This window comes from Neoarius graeffei, chromosome 22 (assembly GCF_027579695.1).
Source record: "Neoarius graeffei isolate fNeoGra1 chromosome 22, fNeoGra1.pri, whole genome shotgun sequence".
Classification (NCBI taxonomy): domain Eukaryota; kingdom Metazoa; phylum Chordata; class Actinopteri; order Siluriformes; family Ariidae; genus Neoarius; species Neoarius graeffei.
In genome coordinates, this window is record NC_083590.1 from 49,917,615 (window position 1) to 49,939,414 (window position 21,800).

Below are 21,800 nucleotides of genomic sequence, written 5' to 3' on the forward strand. Positions count from 1 at the left end.
AGTTTATTTGTTTAAATATTCATTTTGCATTTTCTCTTTAGAAATATAAAAACAATTTTCATGGGTTTCCTCGGGGTTCTCCAGTTTCCTCCAACAATCCAAAGAGATGCATATTAAGTCTAAGGTCTCATGTAGCTGGGATCACTTGATGGTGGACGCCAGGAGACAATTTTGAGCCTTCTGGAGGTCAACTGGCACACATTCCAAACCCTTCCATCAGAATACACGAGAGCCGAGTTACCTTGACAACTGGAAGGGCGTGGCTTCCATCCTCAGAAAGTTTTGTCGTGTTGAAAATTGCTGTGGGTCAAGTGCCAGATGAATTCATCCGTGCAACCATGAAGGCATGCATGAGCAGCCTTAGGCTTATGTGGGCTACCTGGGGTTAGGGTAGTATTTCATCGCAACCATCAAGCTCAAAATGTTCACAGAACAACATTTTGCAGAAAGTGAAAATTTTGCCAAGGGGGCGTGGCTTATTTCATCTTGCCGTGGCTATGCTGTACTGCAGCTGTGAAAACTGTAAACGCTGCCGCCATTGCTGTGAGGTCATACATTGCTATGTCAGTGCTGCCATTAGTTTAACAGTGCCTTCCGTCCGTACCATCCCAGCTATTGTGGCTTCATTTGCATATTTACTCCGCCCAAATTTGTATGATGGATCACCTACAAAATCTGCCAGAATGGCCACGGTAGCCCCAGCCGCAGATCTCTCGCTCAGTGTCAGCTGGGATTGGCTCTAGCTCATCTAGGACACACAATGGATAATGAATCTCATCTCATCTCATTATCTCTAGCCGCTTTATCCTTCTACAGGGTCGCAGGCAAGCTGGAGCCTATCCCAGCTGACTACGGGCGAAAGGCGGGGTACACCCTGGACAAGTCGCCAGGTCATCACAGGGCTGACACATAGACACAGACAACCATTCACACTCACATTCACACCTACGCTCAATTTAGAGTCACCAGTTAACCTAACCTGCATGTCTTTGGACTGTGGGGGAAACCGGAGCACCCGGAGGAAACCCACGTGGACACGGGGAGAACATGCAAACTCCGCACAGAAAGGCCTTCGCCGGCCACCAGGCTCGAACCCGGACCTTCTTGCTGTGAGGCGACAGCGCTAACCACTACACCACCGTGCCGCCCGGATAATGAATGTCTCATCTCATCTCATTATCTCTAGCCACTTTAACCTGTTCTACAGGGTCGCAGGCAAGCTGGAGCCTATCCCAGCTGACTACGGGCGAAAGGCGGGGTACACCCTGGACAAGTCGCCAGGTCATCACAGGGCTGACACATAGACACAGACAACCATTCACACTCACATTCACACCTACGCTCAATTTAGAGTCACCAGTTAACCTAACCTGCATGTCTTTGGACTGTGGGGGAAACCGGAGCACACCCACGCGGACACGGGGAGAACATGCAAACTCCGCACAGAAAGGCCCTCGCCGGCCCCGGGGCTCGAACCCAGGACCTTCTTGCTGTGAGGCAACAGCGCTAACCACTACACCACTGTGCCGCCCCACATTCACACTCATGTTCAAAAATAGTTATCCTACACCTGCCACTAATGAAATGATTCTGATTAACCCCAAATAAAGATTAGCTGTGTCTGTAGGATTTTCTCCTTGGTTTCATCAGACTGCTGAAGCCATGGTCTGCAAAGAGCTTGCAAAGCATATACAGGATCCCATTGTCAAAAAAAATTCCAAAATATTAGATCTAACCTGGGGCGGCACGGTGGTGTAGTGGTTAGCGCTGTCGCCTCACAGCAAGAAGGTTCTGGGTTCGAGCCCTGGGGCCGGCAGTCCAAAGACATGCAGGTTAGGTTAACTGGTGACTCTAAATTGAGCGTAGGTGTGAATGTGAGTGTGAATGGTTGTCTGTGTCTATGTGTCAGCCCTGTGATGACCTGGCGACTTGTCCAGGGTGTACCCCGCCTTTCGCCCGTAGTCAGCTGGGATAGGCTCCAGCTTGCCTGCGACCCTGTAGAAGGATAAAGCGGCTAGAGATAATGAGATGAATGAGATCTAACCTAGAACACTATGAAGGTCATCAGCAACAAGAGGAAGAACTAGGGCACCACAGTGACATTACCAAGACCAGGATCTCACCGCATGTGACAATCTCTCGTATTCTCCATATGTCTGGACTATGGGGGAGGGTGATGAGATAGAAGCCCTTTTTCAGAAGAGGGGGGAGCTTGTTATCCAAAGAACAGTGAGTACAGTAGTTTGGTAAATCCCATCTCTGATTGCCTTCTCTTGCCTTGTTCTTTACAGGTTAACCCAACCTTTCTTGGCTCCTGTTTCAAGCCAGTACTCCATAGTCCATTCTCCCAGGCATCTGCTCCACCTCTGTCTTGCACTGTCCAACACCTCCTGGACTCCTGCTGGGTCTGTGGCAGAACCTGCTAGTTCGGGAAGTGTATAGCCCTGAATAAAAATCATGGGTACCAGCCAAACACGTTTTGGACCATGAACTTACCCGAGCCTTCTGGTGCTAGGGCTCAGAGGCAAGGGCAGGTGGTGCATAAGGGCGATTGGGCGACGCACTGCTAAACAAACTTTCACCAGTGCTGCTCTAGGCCGTTTTAATCTGTCTCTGGGTATCATTGTCCAATCAGGGTGGCCTTGCTTCTAGAGTACCGCCCCTTTTGGGGCGATTTCAGTCACGTTGAAAATCACCTAAGAGTTCACTGATCGAGTCCCATGTTAATATATTTCTTTTCTCCTAACTGACACTTCAATGCAATCTCTATGGGTTCCGGGGGGGGGGGGCTTGCCCTAACGTGCTTTCGTCACTGCGAAGCGCGGCAAAGTTGCGTTCGATCCTCTCAGTTTCTGAGGTGAGATGGATGTGGAAAGCAATTCAGTGCGGTCCTTAAAAGAAGTTCCATTTTAGTCAGCGATCAAATCGAGCTAAATTGGCAACAAAACAAGCTGGACCCCCTCGACCAAATCTAAACATAAAACAAATTTCGACAAGGGGGAGGGGGGGAAATCATATACTCGAGGTTTTACTTCAACATGGTACAAGTGCAAATCCTGGCTAGCTGGCTGCAAGGATGCCTCAGCAGTTTTCTGCTACCCCTGATTACTTTTCCACCCCGGAGGTGGCTCCACGGACAACACTGCTTGGACTGTCACTGGAGTTTCGGACATGCATCATTTGTCGGAGAAAATAAAAAAACATGAGTCATCAAAGATTCACATGGGCAGCTGCCTGAAATTTTCGGCTTTTGGGAGAGTGAACATCTCCACACAACCGGATGAGGGCTACAGGCTAGCAGTTCGCCGGCACAACGATGAGGTGAGCAAGAACAGGCACATATTAAACCGGTTCATCCAATGCGTGAAATTTTGTGGAGTGTTCGAGTTAGCTCTACGAGGCAAAGACGAAACTGACGGCTCCAGTCACCGTGGTGTTTTTCTGAGTTTGGTTGACTTCGTGACTCTCACACACAGTCACAGAATCCGTTCACTTTTGATGTTTTCAATGTGCATTTTTATATTTGCTACACTTTGCTCTGAGAGTTAGCACTTCGGTAATATCCTTGGTAAATACCAGTAATTGCAAGATCTAAAGATCCACTCATCTATTTATTCAACTGCTATTATGTTAGCCAACTATTTACACTGTTTTGTTACAGTAAGTGCACTTTCCTGTTGTCCTTAAAGGCCCGGTCCCACTGGCCGATGGACACAAAACGTATGCAAAAAGGACACAGCGGACGAGCAAAATTTCGGGGGTGGCTCTATCCGTTTTCATCCGCTCCAGAAATGGACAAAATTGGCAGAAATTTGCGAAAACTGAACGGAAAAGAACGGACGTGGGTAGTATATAGCGGGGATGTTAAACGCATGTTCATAGGAAGCCTAGCGGATGAAAGCGGATGGAAGTGGATGACAGCTCCGAAGGGGTTACCGGTGATAACTGAGAAGCGGACGCATAGCAGAAAGAGCGGATGCATAGCGGATGAAGGGGATGCATCACGTACGCCTAACGGAAACAAAGGGGATGTTGCGCGGATGTATATCGGATGCAGACCGTTCACTGCGCATGCGGGGGGTATGAATTGCGTCTGCTCCGTGGATATAAAGGGATGCAGCACGCACGCCGTCAGCATAAAGCGGAAAGACGTGCTGGCGGCTACATCGAGAGATCCAGATGATTTTCTCCCCTTTTTTATACAAAATATCGATTGTCCGCTAGGTGTCCTTCTACATACTCTAGACATCCTAAATATACGAGATACATCCCAGATATAAACACTTTGTCCGTTTTGAATACTTTATATACGAGATGCATACGCTTACATCCTTTCTATTTCCGTGCTACTAACGATGAATAGACGTCTCATGTACCTTATCTTTCCTCCCTCTTTCTGTTTTCAGCTGCGTATGCGGATGTGAGTTGCAAGGATGCCCAGAGGATGCAGAGAGGATACAGCAGACGTTTAACGGATGATAACGGACATAGAATGTTTGTTGCTCATATATGTCGCGGATTTACATCGTACACGGCGGAAAGTTCATCCGTTCTAAAAGTTTTGTGCAGCTCAAAACTTTTTGCGCGGATGAAATCACAGTGGACGGATGCTCGATGGATAGAGCATATGAAGCACGTATGCAATGAGTACACAACGGATGCATAGCGTTTTCCAACGGATGGCAAAGATTTTTTTACGTTTTACATCCTCTTTGCATCCGTAAGTGCAGTGGGACCGGGCCTTAAGTTGCACAGTCTGTAAAATTCTTGCTGGTCATGGAGTTTGAAGTACAAAATCTATTTACAGAACATTCTGTAGAACAGTACTTTCAAGATTGGCAAATAAATATGTATTATTTTTTAAAAATGGTTTCCTTTCTTATTTAGTTGTTGGAAATATATTTTATAAAGATATCATTCACATCATACAATATTGAAATAATGTGAATAGGGCGTAATTGGAATTGGTCATTGTGGAGCCAAACTATTCTTCGATTGTGAATGTTGTTTGCAACTTTACACCACAGCCTATAGCTTAGGTAGCATGGTGGCAAGCTTAAGTGGCATGGAACTGTGATATGCAGAGAGAAAACAAAAAAAGTCAATAATGTCTGGCTACCTACAATGTACCTGTTGAATGAGTCACCTTATGACATTATTGGATAATTTGCCCCTCCTGAGAAAATTTTCAGGACCCGCCACTGCTCAGAGGGACTATCAGGAGCTGTTTCTGGGGAAGTCCCGTACAGGGACAGCCAGCTCAGCCTTCACTTAAGAGAGGCAGAGCGCAATCAGAGTCCTTGCTAGACCACCAGGAACCAGAGGGAGCCAGAGAACACCCAATTATAATCAGTGGCAATAAACTCCACTCATGCCTGGGTCTATTTAAGGAGAGCTGTCTACTTGCTCAGTCTCGAGTAATCTTGATATGTGCTGGTGCACTATTCTCAGCTGGTAATTCTCACTTCTCCACCCTGGAGCTCCCTAAGCTCTCAGTATAAATATATGCAGTATATATGTATGAGAGACTGACTTGCTCTGCACTTGGGTTTATCCTTGTCTTTATAGGTGGTCCCTGAGCTAGAGTCTCAATACTGAACCCTGGAAACCAGAGTTCAAACTTTGCATGGAGTAAGCTCCAATGCAGGACCAGACCAAAATGAACAACCTGGAGTGTTAAAGTCTGTCATTCTGAATTCATCACCATTTCAAATTTAAGACTGCATGAAAAGATACAGCATGATGAGAAGTGGGACTTTAAATGACCAGCAAGGACCAAGTGTGTCAGTTCGTGTGTGCAGATCTCCGCTCTCTTAGACAATTTAAGTGGATAATGACTGATACTTGAATGGCTATGAATGTGGAGGATATTGGGTCTCTTAGCCCATGTTTACATTAGACCGTATCAGCGGATCATCAGATTAACGTTTTTAAAACGATTCGCGTGCACACAGCAACACCAATACACGGATACGCTCGGCTCCGCAGGCATCCTGCGCTCCAAATCACTCCGCCCTGAACAGCGAGTGCCCTCTGGAGGGTGCGCACTCCGGCCTTGCGCAGCTCACAGAGCGCGCGAGTGAAGTGCACGAGCAGTGATTCGGGACTGAGCCGCTGTGTGTGTGATCCCAGCGCATATCACTTACCACTTGCAAGTGGAAGGATGGCAAGCCTAAAGACAATCATAACTACACAATGGGCAGTATTTGCATCAGTATTTGCAGTATTTTCATACTTTTATACTCTTTAATGAAAGTTGATACAAGGCGGAAGTCCGCGCCGTTTTTCAGCAGTCGCGTCACATGACCAACGCCAGCGAATCAGGAAGGTGGATGTCACAGTGACGTTGTCCAATGAGACGCCAGCTAGAGCTCAGCACAGCGTATCCGCGTATTCTGAATGTTTACACAGCACCGGACCACACACGATCTGGATTGAATACGTGGACGCTGGCGGATTCCCATTTCCCGGCGTTTCCAGGCGGTTTAATGTAAACGGACAGTGCATCCGTGAAGAAAACGAGACAGATACGGTCTAATGTAAACGTAGCCTTAGTTCCAGTGAAGGAAAATTATAATGCTGAAACATGCAAAGACATTCCGGATAGTTGTGCGCTTCCAATCTTGTAGCAACAGTTTAGGGAAGAAGCCACATATGGGTGCAATGGCCAGATATCCACAGACTTTTGGCAAGATTAGCATACATAAATGTCTCATCTCATCTCATTATCTCTAGCCGCTTTATCCTTCTACAGGGTCGCAGGCAAGCTGGAGCCTATCCCAGCTGACTACGGGCGAAAGGCGGGGTACACCCTGGACAAGTCGCCAGGTCATCACAGGGCTGACACATAGACACAGACAACCATTCACACTCACATTCACACCTACGCTCAATTTAGAGTCACCAGTCAACCTAACCTGCATGTCTTTGGACTGTGGGGGAAACCGGAGCACCCGGAGGAAACCCACGCGGACACGGGGAGAACATGCAAACTCCATATAGAAAGGCCCTCGCCAGCCACGGGGCTCGAACCCAGAACCTTCTTGCTGTGAGGCGACAGCGCTAACCACTACACCACCGTGCCGCCCCATACATAAATGTCTCATTTATTTTTGGGTTCTAATGTTAATGTTACCACTTAAATTGTGTATCTAGAAAGCTTTCAACTGAAGACGTGAAAAAGTGTCTTTTTTTTTTTTTTAAATTAGATTAAACAAGGGCAGTACAGTGATGTGCTTAGCACTGTCACCTCACAATAAGAAGGTCCTGGGTTTGAGCCCAGTGGCCGACGAGGGCCTTTCTACGTGGTGTTTGCATGTCTGTGTGGGTTTTCTCCAGGTGCTCCAGTCCCCCCCAGTCCAAAGATATGCAGGTTAGGCTAATTGGTGGCTCTAAATTGACCGTAGGTGTGAATGGATAGTTGTTGCCATGTGTCAGCCCTACGATGACCTGGCGACTTGTCCAGGGTCTACCCGGCCTCTCGCCCATAGTCAGCGGAGATAAGCTCCAGCTTGCCTGCAATCTTGTACAGGATAAGTGCCTACAGATAATGGATGGATGGAACTGGATTAAACAAAGCAGAGGAAGATGAATATCAGGAAGTGATCATAGATTTGAAGGGTTGTTAGTTTAGATCACTTGTTTGAAATTCACATTCTTCACTGCAAAACAGCTCCATTCTACTCTCACTTCTATTTAGCAAGGAATATAGTTGTGAATTCTTTACAGAAATCAATAGTACCTGTGTGATGGTGGAGGAAGGATGGAGTGTAATCATAATGCAACTTTAAACGTGATGACCGCTAATATGTGCACAACTGATGAACTCTACACATAGATAAAAGCACCACAGTAAATAAGAGCATTATATTAACAGTTATGACATTTCCCTGTACAACAGCGCAATCTAATCATTCATAAAACTTTTAGTCATTCTTAGACTAGATGCAAAGGCATCACAAGTTGGATGGTGATGACAATCTAGAGATAAGTGTAAGACAGCACTTTTATTCTTAAATAATAATGTATATTCAGGTAAAACGGGAATGAGGAGATGCTGAAATTAAGCCCGAGCTTGCTGTTTCTGTTGAAACTCCAAGATCCTGCTCTCCATAATGGGACGGAAGTGACGGATCAAACCCTGGACACAAATAATTTTAAATCAAATAATTAATAAAATACTTAAACACAAGTAAATGTTCATGTTTAGGTGTTCTGTAATATACCTGTACAGGCCATGCAGCTCCATCACCCAGAGCACAAATAGTGTGACCCTCAATCTGTTTGCTGAGCTCCCAGATCATATCGATCTCTGCTGGCCGGGCGTCTCCCTTAACGAAGCGCCACATCATCTTATTCATCCAATCCACCCCTGGGGGGGGGCAGGCACATGTCATTACAAGATATTAAGCTCCAACCACTGAATCAAATGTCAACAGTATTAATTCAAGGGGAAAAAAAACAAACAAAAAAAAAACAGTTAGATCCATAAATATTTGGACAGAGACAACATTTTTCTAATTTTGGTTCTATACATTACCACAATGAATTTTGAACAAAACAATTCAGATGCAGTTGAAGTTCAGACTTTCAGCTTTAATTCAGTGGGTTGAACAAAATGATTGCATAAAAATGTGAGGAACTAAAGCATTTTTTAAACACAATCCCTTCATTTCAGGGGCTCAAAAGTAATTGGACAAATTAAATAATTGTAAATAAAATGTTCATTTCTAATACTTGGTTGAAAACCCTTTGTTGGCAATGACTGCCTGAAGTCTTGAACTCATGGACATCACCAGACGCTGTGTTTCCTCCTTTTGAATGCTCCGACAGGCCTTTACTGCAGTGGTTTTCAGTTGCTGTTTGTTTGTGGGCCTTTCTGTCTGAAGTTTAGTCTTTAACAAGTGAAATGCATGCTCAATTGGGTTGAGATCAGGTGACTGACTTGGCCATTCAAGAATATTCCACTTCTTTGCTTTAATAAACTTCTGGGTTGCTTTGGCTTTATGTTTTGGGTCATTGTCCATCTGTATTATGAAACACCGACCAATCAGTTTGGCTGCATTTGAGCACACAGTACGTCTCTGAATACCTCAGAATTCATCCAGCTGCTTCTGTCCTGTGTCACATCATCAATAAACACTAGTGACCCAGTGCCACTGGCAGCCATGCATGCCCAAGCCATCACACTGCCTCCGCCGTGTTTTACAGATGATGTGGTATGCTTTGGATCATGAGCTGTACCACGCCTTCACCATACTTTTTCTTTCCATCATTCTGGTAGAGGTTGATCTTGGTTTCATCTGTCCAAAGAATGTTCTTCCAGAACTGTGCTGGCTTTTTTAGATGTTTTTTAGCAAAGTCCAATCTAGCCTTTTTATTCTTGAGGCTTATGAGTGGCTTGCACCGTGCAGTGATCCCTCTGTATTTACTTTCATGCAGTCTTCTCTTTATGGTAGATTTGGATATTGATACGCCTACCTCCTGGGGAGTGTTGTTCACTTGGTTGGCTGTTGTGAAGGGGTTTCTCTTCACCATGGAAATTATTCTGTGATCATCCACCACTGTTGTCTTCTGTGGGCGTCCAGGTCTTTTTGCATTGATGAGTTCACCAGTGCTTTCTTTTTCTTTCTCAGGATGTACCAAACTGTAGATTTTGCCACTCCTAATATTGTAGCAATTTCTCGGATGGGTTTTTTCTGTTTTCGCGGCTTAAGGATGGCTTGTTTCACCTGCATGGAGAGCTCCTTTGACCGCATGTTTTCTTCACAGCAAAATCTTCCAAATGCAAGCACCACACCTCAAATCAACTCCAGGCCTTTAATCTGCTTAATTGAGAATGACATAACGAAGGAATTGCCCACACCAGCCCATGTAATAGCCTTGGAGTCAATTGTCCAATTACTTTTGGTCCCTTTAAAAATAGGGTGGCACATGTTAAGGAGCTGAAACTCCTAAACCCTTCATCCAATTTTAATGTGGATACCCTCAAATGAAAGCTGAAAGTCTGGACTTTATGTCCATTATTTAACTATAACTTGAATATGTTTCAGTAAACAGGTAAAAAAAAAAACAATTTGTGTCAGTGTCCAAATATATATGGACCTATATATATCCACAGTGCTGCTGAAGTCCCAAAGTGTGGATTAATTTTCTACAACAGCAGGACTCTTCAATGCTGTATTTCTGACTGGAACATACAGGACAGGTTTGAGGACATTCCTGGTAACATGACAAGCTACACTGTCACTGTTTATACCTACTATAATGTAAGTGATAACAGGAAATAAATTACATTACAGGCATTTAACAGACACTCTTATCCAGAGTGATGTACAACATACCCAGAGCAGCCTGGGGAGCAATTGAGGATTAGGTCCCTTGCTCAAGGACACTTCAGCCATTCCTGCTGGTCCAGGGAATCAAACTGGTGACCTTTTGGTCCCAAAGCTACTTCTCTAACCATTAGGCCATGACTTCCCCTTATGGAACATCCATAAGACCATAAAGGGATCAACAGTAACTACATGTACTGTAACTACAAATGTTTATTTAAAAAAAACACCACCACACACACCAAGACATCTGAGCTAATACATTACAAAATTGTACTTGTTGGCAAATTGCTGTGGTATAAGACCACTCAAACACCTCAGAATGAGCTGTTCTAGGAAAATAATCCACAACTGGCCTGTACCAAACTGCTCTGGCACGGATTATTTTACCATAACAGCACACAGTTGTGTTTTATTCATTTCATAGCATTACATCCACCAATAAACGAACACCACTGATGTGTAGGTCCTTACCTTCCCTGCAGGGGGTGCACTGGCCACAGCTTTCATGCTTATAGAACTCAATCAGCCGTGCAATAGCTCTGATCACATCCGTCTGTAATGAAACAAGACCTTTTATTTTCTGTACTCTAATAATATGACCGTTTCAGCAAAGTACAAGTTTGCACAGTTTTTGTTGATATAAACTTCAGAGACACTTTATTAGCACTGTAGGAACTCTGACTCACTCTAGACCATCTAAACATTTTCTTCATCCTTCTCTACAGTACACGCACCCAATAAAGGGGCCAACAAAGATCATATTGCCAGCAGGGACAGATGAGGAAACAATAGGCCCCTTGGTGCGGATGCACAAAAGGCCCCTGTGAAACTCCTCCCCTAAAATCAACACCTCACGCTAACTAGAATTCTCACAGTATCGCAGCACGTGAGAGCTTGCATCTCTGTCGTGAAGTCGTCTCGTCTTCATCCGCTTTATCCGGGGCCGGGTCGCGGAGGCAGTAGTCTGAGCATGGAAGCCCAAACTTCCCTTTCCCCAGACACCTCGGCCAGCTCCTCGGGAAGAACACCGAGGAGTTCCCAGGCCAGCTGAGGGACATAGTCCCTCCAGCATGTCCTGGATCTTCCCCGGGGCCTCCTCCCGGGGGGGGACATGCCTGGAACACCTCCCCAGGGAGGCGTCCAGGAGGCATCCGAAAGAGATGCCCGAGCTGATTCCTCTCAATGTGGAGGAGCAGCGGCTCTACTCAGAGCTCCTCACCCTAAAGGAGTGCCCAGCCACCCTGCGAAGGAAACTCATTTCGGCTGCTTGTATCTGCGATCTTGTTCTTTCAGTCATTATCCAAAGCTCATGGCCATAGGTGAGAGTCAGAACGTAGATCGACCGGTAAATCGAGAGCTTCACCTTTTGGCTCAGCTCCTTCACCACGATGGACTGGTAAAGCGACCGCACCACTGCGGAGGCTGCACCGATCCACCTGTCGATCTCACGCTCGATCCTTCCCTCACTTATGAACAAGATCCTGAGATACTTAAACTCCTCCACTTGAGGCAGGACTTCTCCACCAACCTGGAGAAGGCAAGCCACCCTTTTCCGGTCGAGAACCATGGCCTCGGACTTGGAGGTGCCAATTCTCATCCCAGCCGCTTCACACTCAACTGCAAACCGCCCCAGTGCATGCTGAAGGTCCCGGTTTGAAGAAGCCAACAGGACGACAACATCCGCAAAAAGCAGAGATGAAATCCTGTGGTTCCCAAACAGGATTCCTTCCAGCTCTTGGCTGCGCCTAGAAATTCTGTCCATAAAAATTATGAACAGAACTGGTGACAAAGGGCAGCCCTACCAGAGTCCAACATGCACTGGGAACAGGTCTGACTTGCTGCCGGCAATGCGAACCAGACTCCTGCTCCGTTCGTACAGGGACCGGACAGCCCTTAGCAAAGAGCCCCGAACCCCATACTCCCAAAGCACCCCCACAGAATACCACGAGGGACACAGTCGAATGCCTTCTCCAGATCCACAAAGCACATGTGGACTGGTTGGGCAAACTCCCATGAACCCTTGAGCACCCTATGAAGGGTATAGAGCTGGTCCAGTGTTCCACGACCAGGACGAAAACCGCATTGTTCCTCCTGGATCCGAGGTTCGACTATTGGCTGAATTCTCCTCTCCAGTACCCTGGAGTAAACCTTCCCGGGAAGGCTGAGAAGTGAGATTCCCCTATAATTGGAGCACACTCTCTGGTCCCCTTTCTTAAAAAGAGGGACCACTACCCCAGTCTGCCACTCCAGAGGCACTGTCCCCGACTGCCACGCGATGCTGCAGAGGCGTGTCAGCCAAGACAGCCCCACAACATCCAGAGACTTGAGATACTTGGGGCGAATCTCATTCACCCCCGGTGCCTTGCCACCGAGGAGCTTGAAAAACACCTCACTGACTTCAGCTTGGGTAATGGACGAGCCCACCTCCGAGTCATCAACCTCCACTTCCTCAATGGAAGATGTGCCTGTGGGATTGAGGAGATCCTCAAAGTATTCCTTCCACTGCCCGACAATGTCCCCAGTCGAGGTCAACAGCCCCCCACCCGCACTGTAAACAGTGTTGGCAGAGTACTGCTTCCCCCTCCTGAGGTGCCGGACGGTTTGCCAGAATTTCTTCGAGGCCGACCGATAGTCCTCCTCCATGGCCTCACCAAACTCCTCCCAGTTCCGAGTTTGTCTCCGCAACTGCCCGAGCTGCGGCACGCCTGGCCTGCCGATACCTGTCAGCTGCCTCCGTAGTCCCAGAGGCCAACATGGCCTGATAGGACTCCTTCTTCAGCTTGACGGCATCCCTTACTTCTGGTGTCCAACACCGGGTTATGGATTGCCGCCACGACAGGCACCGGAGACCTTGCGGCCACAGCTCCGAACAGCTGCGTCTACAATGGAGGTAGAGAACATGGTCCACTCAGACTCAATGTCCCCCGCCTCCCTCAGAAGCTGGGAGAAGCTCTCCCGGAGGTGGGAGTTAAAGACCTCCCTGACAGCGTGCTCGGCCAGATGTTCCCAGCAGACCCTCACCATACGTTTGGGCCTGCCAGGTCTGTCCGGCTTCCTCCTCCGCCAGCGGATCCAACTCACCACCAGGTGGTGATCTGTTGACAGCTCAGCCCCTCTTCACCCGAGTGTCCAAGACATAGGGCTGGAGATCAGATTAAATGACAAAGTCGATCCTCGACCTCCGACCTAAGGTGTCCTGGTGCCACGTGCACTTATGGACACCCCTATGCTCGAACATGGTGTTCGTTATGGACAAACCATGACTAGCACAGAAGTCCAATAACAAGACACCACTCGGGTTCAGATCGGGGAGGCCGTTCCTCCCAATCACGCCCCTCCAGGTGTCACTGTCGTCGTCCACGTGAGCATTGAAGTCCCCCAGTAGAACAATGGAGTCCCCAGTCTGAGCACCTCTCAGTACCTCTCCCAGGGACTCCAAGAAGGCCGGATACTCTATACTGCTATTCGGCCCGTAGGCACAAACAGCAAGAGCCCTCTCCCCGACCCGAAGGTGCAGAGAGGTGACCCTCTCGTTCACTGGGGTAAACTCCAACACATGGCGGCTGAGCTGGGGAGCTATAAGCAAGCCCACACCAGCCCGCCGCTGCTCACCATGGGCAACTCCAGAGAAGTGGAGAGTCCAGCCCCTCTCGAGGAGCTGGGTTCCGGAGCCCAAGCTGTGCGTGGAGGTGAGCCCGACTATCTCTAGCCGGTACCTCTCAACCTCCCGCACAAGCTCAGGTTCCCCCCCCCAGCAAAGTGACATTCCATGTCCCAACAGCTAGCCGCTGTGTTCGGGGATCAGGTTGTCGAGGCCCCTGCCTTCGACTGCCGCCTAATCTACACTGCACCAGCCCCCTACAGCCACCTCTGTGGGTGGTGAACCCACAGGAGGTCGGGCCCACATCACCGCTTCAGGCTGAGCCCGGCCACCAAGGGCTCGCATACGAGCCCCAACCCCGAGCCTGGCTCCAGGGTGGGGCCCCGACTGCGCCATGCTGGGCGACGTCACAGTCCTTGATTTTTTATTTTTATCCATCAGGGTTTTGGTGAACTGCTCTTGGTCTGGCCTGTCACCTAGGACCCGTCTGCCTTGGGAGACCCTAACAGGGGCGTAATGCCCCCGACAACATAGCTCCTAGGATCATTCAAGCACACAAACCCCTCCATCACAATAAGGTGGCAGTTCTAGGAGGGGTGTGGTGAACTGCTGCTCTAAAACAGTTCAGGAACATGCTGGATGTGGGCGGTGACACAGGGATTACTCAATGTCACAAGGACATCTATGAAATGAAAATCATCATTGCGTGATGTTTTTAAGGCATGATTTACCTTGCCATAAATTACCTCTGACAGGTCAACTGAATTAAGAGTAACAAGTCTGATATTATATTGTACATCCTGATATTCCCCCCCCTTACTGAAACTCAACCTCCATTTGTAACCCTAAAGCTATCTGGCTAGGAGCTTTCAGATATGTACAGTAGTGTGCAAAAGTCTTAAATTAATGAAAAATATTTCAACATTTAAAAAAAAAAAAAAAACTATAAACAGCAGGAAGCCATAATAAAGGAGTCAATATTCAGTGTGAAACGACACCATTTTAAAAGAAAGATGGTAGTCTCAGGTACAATGAGTGCAGTTTTATAAGGAAATGAGCTGTAGGTTTTACTGAGCATCTTGCAGAACCAGCCACAGTTCTTCTGGACAATTGGTCACACCTGCTTAAAACCCAGTAGCCTTCATTATGTTTTCTTTTTTAATCTGAAAAGTGGTCTTTTCTGTAATATGCTGCTCAGATACAAACCTTTGTCCCCCCGTAACATTTAATTTTGTGCTGGAAGACGAACATTTGGAACTCTAAAAATGTTTTGGTACAGACTCAATAATGCAGAAGTCACAAAATAGAAATCTATAACAGTTTATGTATTACACACAATTTTTTTTTCCTCCACATGTGCAGTACTGTGCAGAACCCTTAGGAACCCTATTTTTATACTGTATATGCAGTTTATACTGTAAAGCGGAGTCCATACAAAAACATCTGAGTTCCAAACGTTCGTCTTCCAGCACAATTTTATTTGTACATGTGGAAGAAAAAAAAAATTGGTTAATTCAGTTTCTCACCCTTGATTGCCAGGTAGCATTCTACTGCAAACATTTATTCAAAGGCAGCACTTTTATTTATTTATATATATTTAAAAAAAAAAAAAAAAAAAACACACACACAAAACATACCCTAGGTGCATCAAATAAAAGATTAGGTGCATGTGTACAATGCATTTGCAATGAACATTTGCATGACAGCACTGCTGCTTTTGTTCTTGCAGGATCTACTTCATAGTTAAATCAGAATCACTGGTCAGGATACCATACAAATTAAAGTTCAAACAGGATTACTATTACCTCTGCTGAATACTGCAGCATATAGTTAACTTTTATAAACCAATAACTACCCACCGATTTGTCCATGACGATGAGTGCTGCAGTACCCAGGCCGGTTTGTGCCTGTATGAGGCCGTCAAAGTCCATTGGAACATCTTCACACACATGTTTGGGAATGAGTGGTGTGGATGACCCACCGGGAATCACACACAAAAGGTTATCCCAGCCCCCACGGACACCACCTGCAGCACAGGTTCAGGTTACAAATCCCAATCCACAGGTTGCTCACTCAACAGTGCCAAAGCCACCGACCCAAACTACTAAATTATTGAGATTACTAACTTTGCCCATGTTGGGTTATTGTCGCTATTTAGACCAAGCATCTGAAAAATGGAAATCACTGAGCAACCACAAGATATAGTTTCTAACACAATTTACCAATAAATTTCCAAAGAACTTTTCAATACCTTTGAGGTAAATGTTCATGTCCATAGAGATGCTTCACTGAACCATCTCTGTATCAGGGCTTTGAACCAGAATTTTTTTCCTATTGGCTCGTTCCGAACAGAAACGGAATTTTAATGTTTCCGGTTTTGGGTTCCACCATTAAATAGACGTTCCCGAACCGGTTAGAACAAAAAAAATTTCGTTCCCGGAACGGTTAATTACGTTCCCTGTCAGCTGTTTAACAAATGGCTATAAAATTATGTCTCTGTCTCATCCAGCTTAAGCCAAATGTCGGCTAATTCTATTACAACCTTCATTAAATAAGACAAGAAATAATTCAAAACAATTATTTCAAATGTTGGCGATTTGGATTCTCAGTATGTCTTCCCATCTACACAAACAGAAAAAGTGCCAAAAATGAAAGAGAATTCGTTTAGTGTGTTACCAAAGGCTAGTCAGGCCCTATAGAGGGCTACCGCATGACGTCACCGCGCCGCGAGATTTTGTTAGGCGCCATATTGGAAGGCCAAGTACACATCTATGCAAGTACATACATTCATAAAACAAACTACACCTGAAATGTAGCCAGGGCCGGTTCTGCCCTAATCTGGACCCGGGTGCAACATCGCGCAACCCCCACCCCAAAAAAAAAAAACCCACCAGTCTAAATCAGGACAACCATCACATAACTATAAAACACTTTATATCAACTATGTTAACTAAATGGGCTATAATAAATAAGCCTGCAGGCAGCCACGGCGGGCTGCCTCAGAAAAGTAACCATTTGTCCTACCTTAAAACTCGTTTTGCATTTTTTCCCTCCTTTTTTGTATTTTCGACCCTCCGTTTATTTTCTTTCCTTTTCTGAAAACCCGATTTGTGTCCAGACATTTTGTTCTGCTACCAACGAACTAACTCGTCAGGTCTCGTCTCTCGAGCCCGCGATGATTCCCGTGGGAAGGGCAACAACTGATACATTTTTACAAACAGCCAATAGGGAGGTTGCATCGTTCAGGCTCTTCTTTGCTCAGACACTCATGGCTTTTTTATTTGTAGGCTACGGAAACTTTGAGGAACGAAATAAAAACCGGTATTAACCGGTTACCATTATTTTTAATAAGCGTTTCTGTTCCGGAGCATAAAAAATAATAAAGTTTCTGGTTTCGTTTCTGTTCCATGTGAAATAGAAAAAGTTCCCGGTTTTCGTTTTCGTTCCTTGAACCGGTTCAAAGCCCTGCTCTGTATACATGAAAAATAATAATAAAAAAAAAAAATCCATGTCACAATTTACTATGGTATATTTTAACTAGTTTATGGGGTTGAGAGGTGATTTGCACACAGCAGCCTTGTGCTCAGATCCTTTAGCATGGTTACACAGTGCTGCCTCTGCCTTCTACTTGTCCAAGTGCAGTCAGACTTTAAACACATTTCATTTCTGCCATGGTATTAATTTACACGTGGTCAAAGTGCAAGCTGCAACTCAGGCCGGAGTTTGACATTACCCCCTGCAGAGAACATAACATCATGTCAAAAGACCGATCTGCCCAAACGTTCAAGTATTATAGATTTCTCTCAATTGACCTTCAGCGAACCACAAATTCTATTATACAGGGATTTATGAAGCAAATTTCCTTGATTTTTCCAAAATGTTCTGGATTCATTTATTTTTCCAAAACTGTCTCCAGGCCTAAAAATTACTAGTCAAATTCCATCATTTTCCCAGATTTTGTATGAACCCTAATGTTTGGAGGTCAGGAGTGGTCTTGTCCCCGGAAAAGCTTTAAATACTGTAAAGCCCCTTCAAATGTTCAAAAATGTTGTGGTGCTAAAGATGTCATTTAATAAGCATCTTCCAATGGAAGATTCAAGAAAAATGAAACATGAGGGAGCTGAGTGATCGATATCAGTAACTGTTTTATCCCAGCCAGGGTCGCTGTGGCTCTTATCCCAGGAATACCAGGCATGAGGTGGGAATCCACCCTGGATGGGATGCCAAACCATTGCAGGGCACCACACTATCACATAGGAGTAATTCAGTGTAGTCAATCTGCCCACCTGCATGGTTTTTTGGAGGTTGGTGGAAACCTCAGAACCCAGAAGAAACCCACAGAGACCCAGGGAGTGCATGTGGAACTCCACACAGACATGAACTCAGTGCACCTGTCCTACTTCATATTTACAGTTCTAAAGATGTATCATACCTGCATGCTTCTCAATCAGCTCTTTCATGGGAATAGACATCTCCTCCTCCACAGTGCAGGGGTTATTCACATGGCCAGAGATGTTGAAGAGTTTTGTGCCAGAGTTCCTCTCTCTACCGAAACTGGCAAACCATGAGCCACCGCGACGGCAGATGGTCGGGGCTACAGACACTGTTTCTACATTTGCAACAGTAGTTGGGCAACCAAACACCCCTGCAAGAAGACAGAAGCAAATATCAAGTTTCCATACTCCCTACACATTTCACACTCGCCTACACTACACCAAAGTCCATTCCTGTTGGCTTTGTATTTGTTTCGCTCACCTGTGCGCTGCTCCCACCACCTGCTAGCCACACTTCTGTCCTAAAAACCTATTTGTGGAAGCAGTGCTTAACTTTCAGAGTCTGGTGCTGACATACACAAGTAAACAATCTGTGGTCATGTTCTGATGTAGTACAGGCAAGACATGCTGCCATAACAGATCCTACAAAAGCTGTGTCATGACAGACACATTAATAGGCATGTAATGATTCATCAAATTCAGGATTCAATTCGCGATATTGGGCTCACGACAAAATTTTCCTGCTATATTTCTGAAAAAAGATTAAATGAAATTTTACGACAAAAAAATAATTTTTTAATCACCTTAAAGGAACAGTCCACCGTATTTCCATAATGAAATATGCTCTTATCTGAATTGAGACGAGCTGCTCCGTACCTATCCGAGCTTTGCGCGACCTCCCAGTCAGTCAGACGCGCTGTCACTCCTGTTAGCAATGTAGCTAGGCTCAGCATGGCCGACGGTATTTTTTGGGGCTGTAGTTAGATGCGACCAAACTCTTCTGCGTTTTTCCTGTTTACATAGGTTTATATGACCAGTGACATGAAACAAAGTTCAGTTACACAAATTGAAACGTGGCGATTTTCTATGCTATGGAAAGTCCGCACTATAATGACAGGCGTACTAACCAGGGCTTTGAACCAGAATTTTTTTCCTATTGGTTCGTTCCGAACAGAAACGGAATTTTAACGTTTCCGGTTTTGGGTTCCACCATTAAATAGACGTTCCCGAACCGGTTAGAACAAAAAAATTTCGTTCCCGGAACGGTTAATTACGTTCCCTGTCAGTTGTTTAACAAATGGCTATAAAATTATGTCTCTGTCTCATCCAGCTTAAGCCAAATGTAGGCTAATTCTATTACAACCTTCATTAAATAAGACAAGAAATAATTCAAAACAATTATTATTTCAAATGTTGGCGATTTGGATTCTCAGTATGTCTTCCCATCTACACAAACAGAAAAAGTGCCAAAAATGAAAGAGAATTCGTTTAGTGTGTTACCAAAGGCTAGTCAGGCCCTATAGAGGGCTACCGCATGACGTCACCGCGCCGCGAGATTTTGTTAGGCGCCATATTGGAAGACCAAGTACACATCTATGCAAGTACATACATACATAAAACAAACTACACCTGAAATGTAGCCAGGGCCGGTTCTGCCCTAATCTGGACCCGGGTGCAACATCGCGCAACACCCCCCCCCCAAAAAAAACACCAGTCTAAATCAGGACAACCATCACATAACTATAAACATTTTATATCAACTATTTTAACTAAATGGGCTATAATAAATAAGCCTGCAGGCAGCCACGGCGGGCTGCCTCAGAAAACTAACCATTTGTCCTACCTTAAAACTCGTTTTGCATTTTCTGCCTCCTTTTTTGTATTTTCGACCCTCCGTTTATTTTCTTTCCTTTTCTGAAAACCCGATTTGTGTCCAGACATTTTGTTCTGCTACCAACGAACTAACTCGTCAGGTCTCGTCTCTCGAGCCCGCGATGATTCCCGTGGGAAGGGCAACAACTGATACATTTTTACAAACAGCCAATAGGGAGGTTGCATCGTTCAGGCTCTTCTTTGCTCAGACACTCAGTAATGGAGACGTGATAGCAGTCCACCTTCCCGCTCTCTCCATTCAGTCAGCGAACATCACACAGGAAGTGAACCCCAGCGGGTCATAGAAACTTGCGCAGGAGAAGAATGGCTATTTTATTTGTAGGCTACGGAAACTTTGAGGAACGAAATAAAAACCGGTATTAACCGGTTACCATTATTTTTAATAAGTGTTTCTGTTCCGGAACATAAAAAATAAAGTTTCTGGTTTCGTTTCTGTTCCATGTGAAATAGAAAAAGTTCCCGGTTTTCGTTTTCGTTCCTTGAACCGGTTCAAAGCCCTGGTACTAACACCTTCTGCGCGCTTCGACAGTGCATTGATACGGAGCTCAGATATCAATGCGCTGCTGAAGTGCGCAGAAGGTGTTAGTACGCCTGTCATTATAGTGCGGACTTTCCATAGCATAGAAAATCGCCACGTTTCAATTTGTGTAACTGAACTTGATTCATATCACTGGTCATATAAACCTATGTAAACAGGAAAAACGCAGAAGAGTTTGGTCGCATCTAACTACAGCCCCAAAAAATACCGTCGGCCATGCTGAGCCTAGCTACATTGCTAACAGGAGTGACAGCGCGTCTGACTGACTGGGAGGTCGCGCAAAGCTCGGATAGGTACGGAGCAGCTCGTCTCAATTCAGATAAGAGCATATTTCATTATGGAAATACGGTGGACTGTTCCTTTAAATACTCCTTTTGTTAAATAAATAAAATTGATTAACCAATTTTTTTAAAAAAAGCTTGTTTCATTTTCTTAACCAACAATAATTATTCACCCATATTTGTAAAAGGTTGGAGTAAAATATAACGACCTATTCACTAAAATATTCATTTTATTAAGAATGACGTTCTTAACAAATAGACCGTTTCTTAATAAACTTGTGAACACTTGTACTACCTCCATTTGCTCCTCTTTAGCTTTCAGCAGTCTGTAAAAAGAGCTCGGAATTTCTTATTAAATCTGTTCATACAGTCAGTCAATCACAACAGCGCTTTCCCACTTTAAATCTGTTTCATGTGCGTTTTTGAAACATTAGAGTTGTGCTATTTCTGCCTGCAGTGAAGTCATGTGCAAGCACTGGTGTATATGTTACTGCACCCTCTACTGTCTAAACACAATTACACCTAGGAAAAACTAAGATGAGAGCAATTCCAGCGTTATGGACGTGACACTTGAACTCAAAATGGCAACAAATGACCCAGTGCATGTTTTATTGTCTCCCAGTATTTAAACAGGTGTTGCATATTTTAAGGCTGTACCATACTGGAGAAGTGATAGAACAAGAACAATTCCCATAGTACATCTAGGGCATGCCAGAAAACGCCAATAAAAGATGCGTTATGGATGTGACAGAAAAAGTATCACTTTTCTTGGGTGACTGTACATTTTTATCAAACTCTGTGAAATTGTAAACCTAATGTCGAAATGGAGATATCCGTTTGATAGAGGGGTCCAAGGTGAATATTAAAAAATCTTTG

The 21,800-nt window shown here is 45.2% G+C and overlaps 1 protein-coding gene across 1 annotated transcript in view; it reads right to left on the reverse strand.

The window, feature by feature from the left end:
• Nucleotides 1–7,987: 7,987 nt before the first annotated feature.
• ndufv1 (NADH:ubiquinone oxidoreductase core subunit V1) overlaps nucleotides 7,988–21,800 on the reverse strand; it is a 48,554-nt gene continuing 34,741 nt past the window's right edge. Inside the window, exons 7-11 of the mRNA XM_060904920.1 lie at nucleotides 18,371–18,583; nucleotides 15,798–15,964; nucleotides 10,809–10,890; nucleotides 8,226–8,371; nucleotides 7,988–8,140 (exon numbers count right to left, since the gene is read on the reverse strand). Coding sequence (XP_060760903.1) covers nucleotides 8,063–8,140; nucleotides 8,226–8,371; nucleotides 10,809–10,890; nucleotides 15,798–15,964; nucleotides 18,371–18,583 — 686 coding nt within the window. The 3' untranslated portion in view covers nucleotides 7,988–8,062. The remainder of the gene's footprint in view (nucleotides 8,141–8,225; nucleotides 8,372–10,808; nucleotides 10,891–15,797; nucleotides 15,965–18,370; nucleotides 18,584–21,800) is intronic.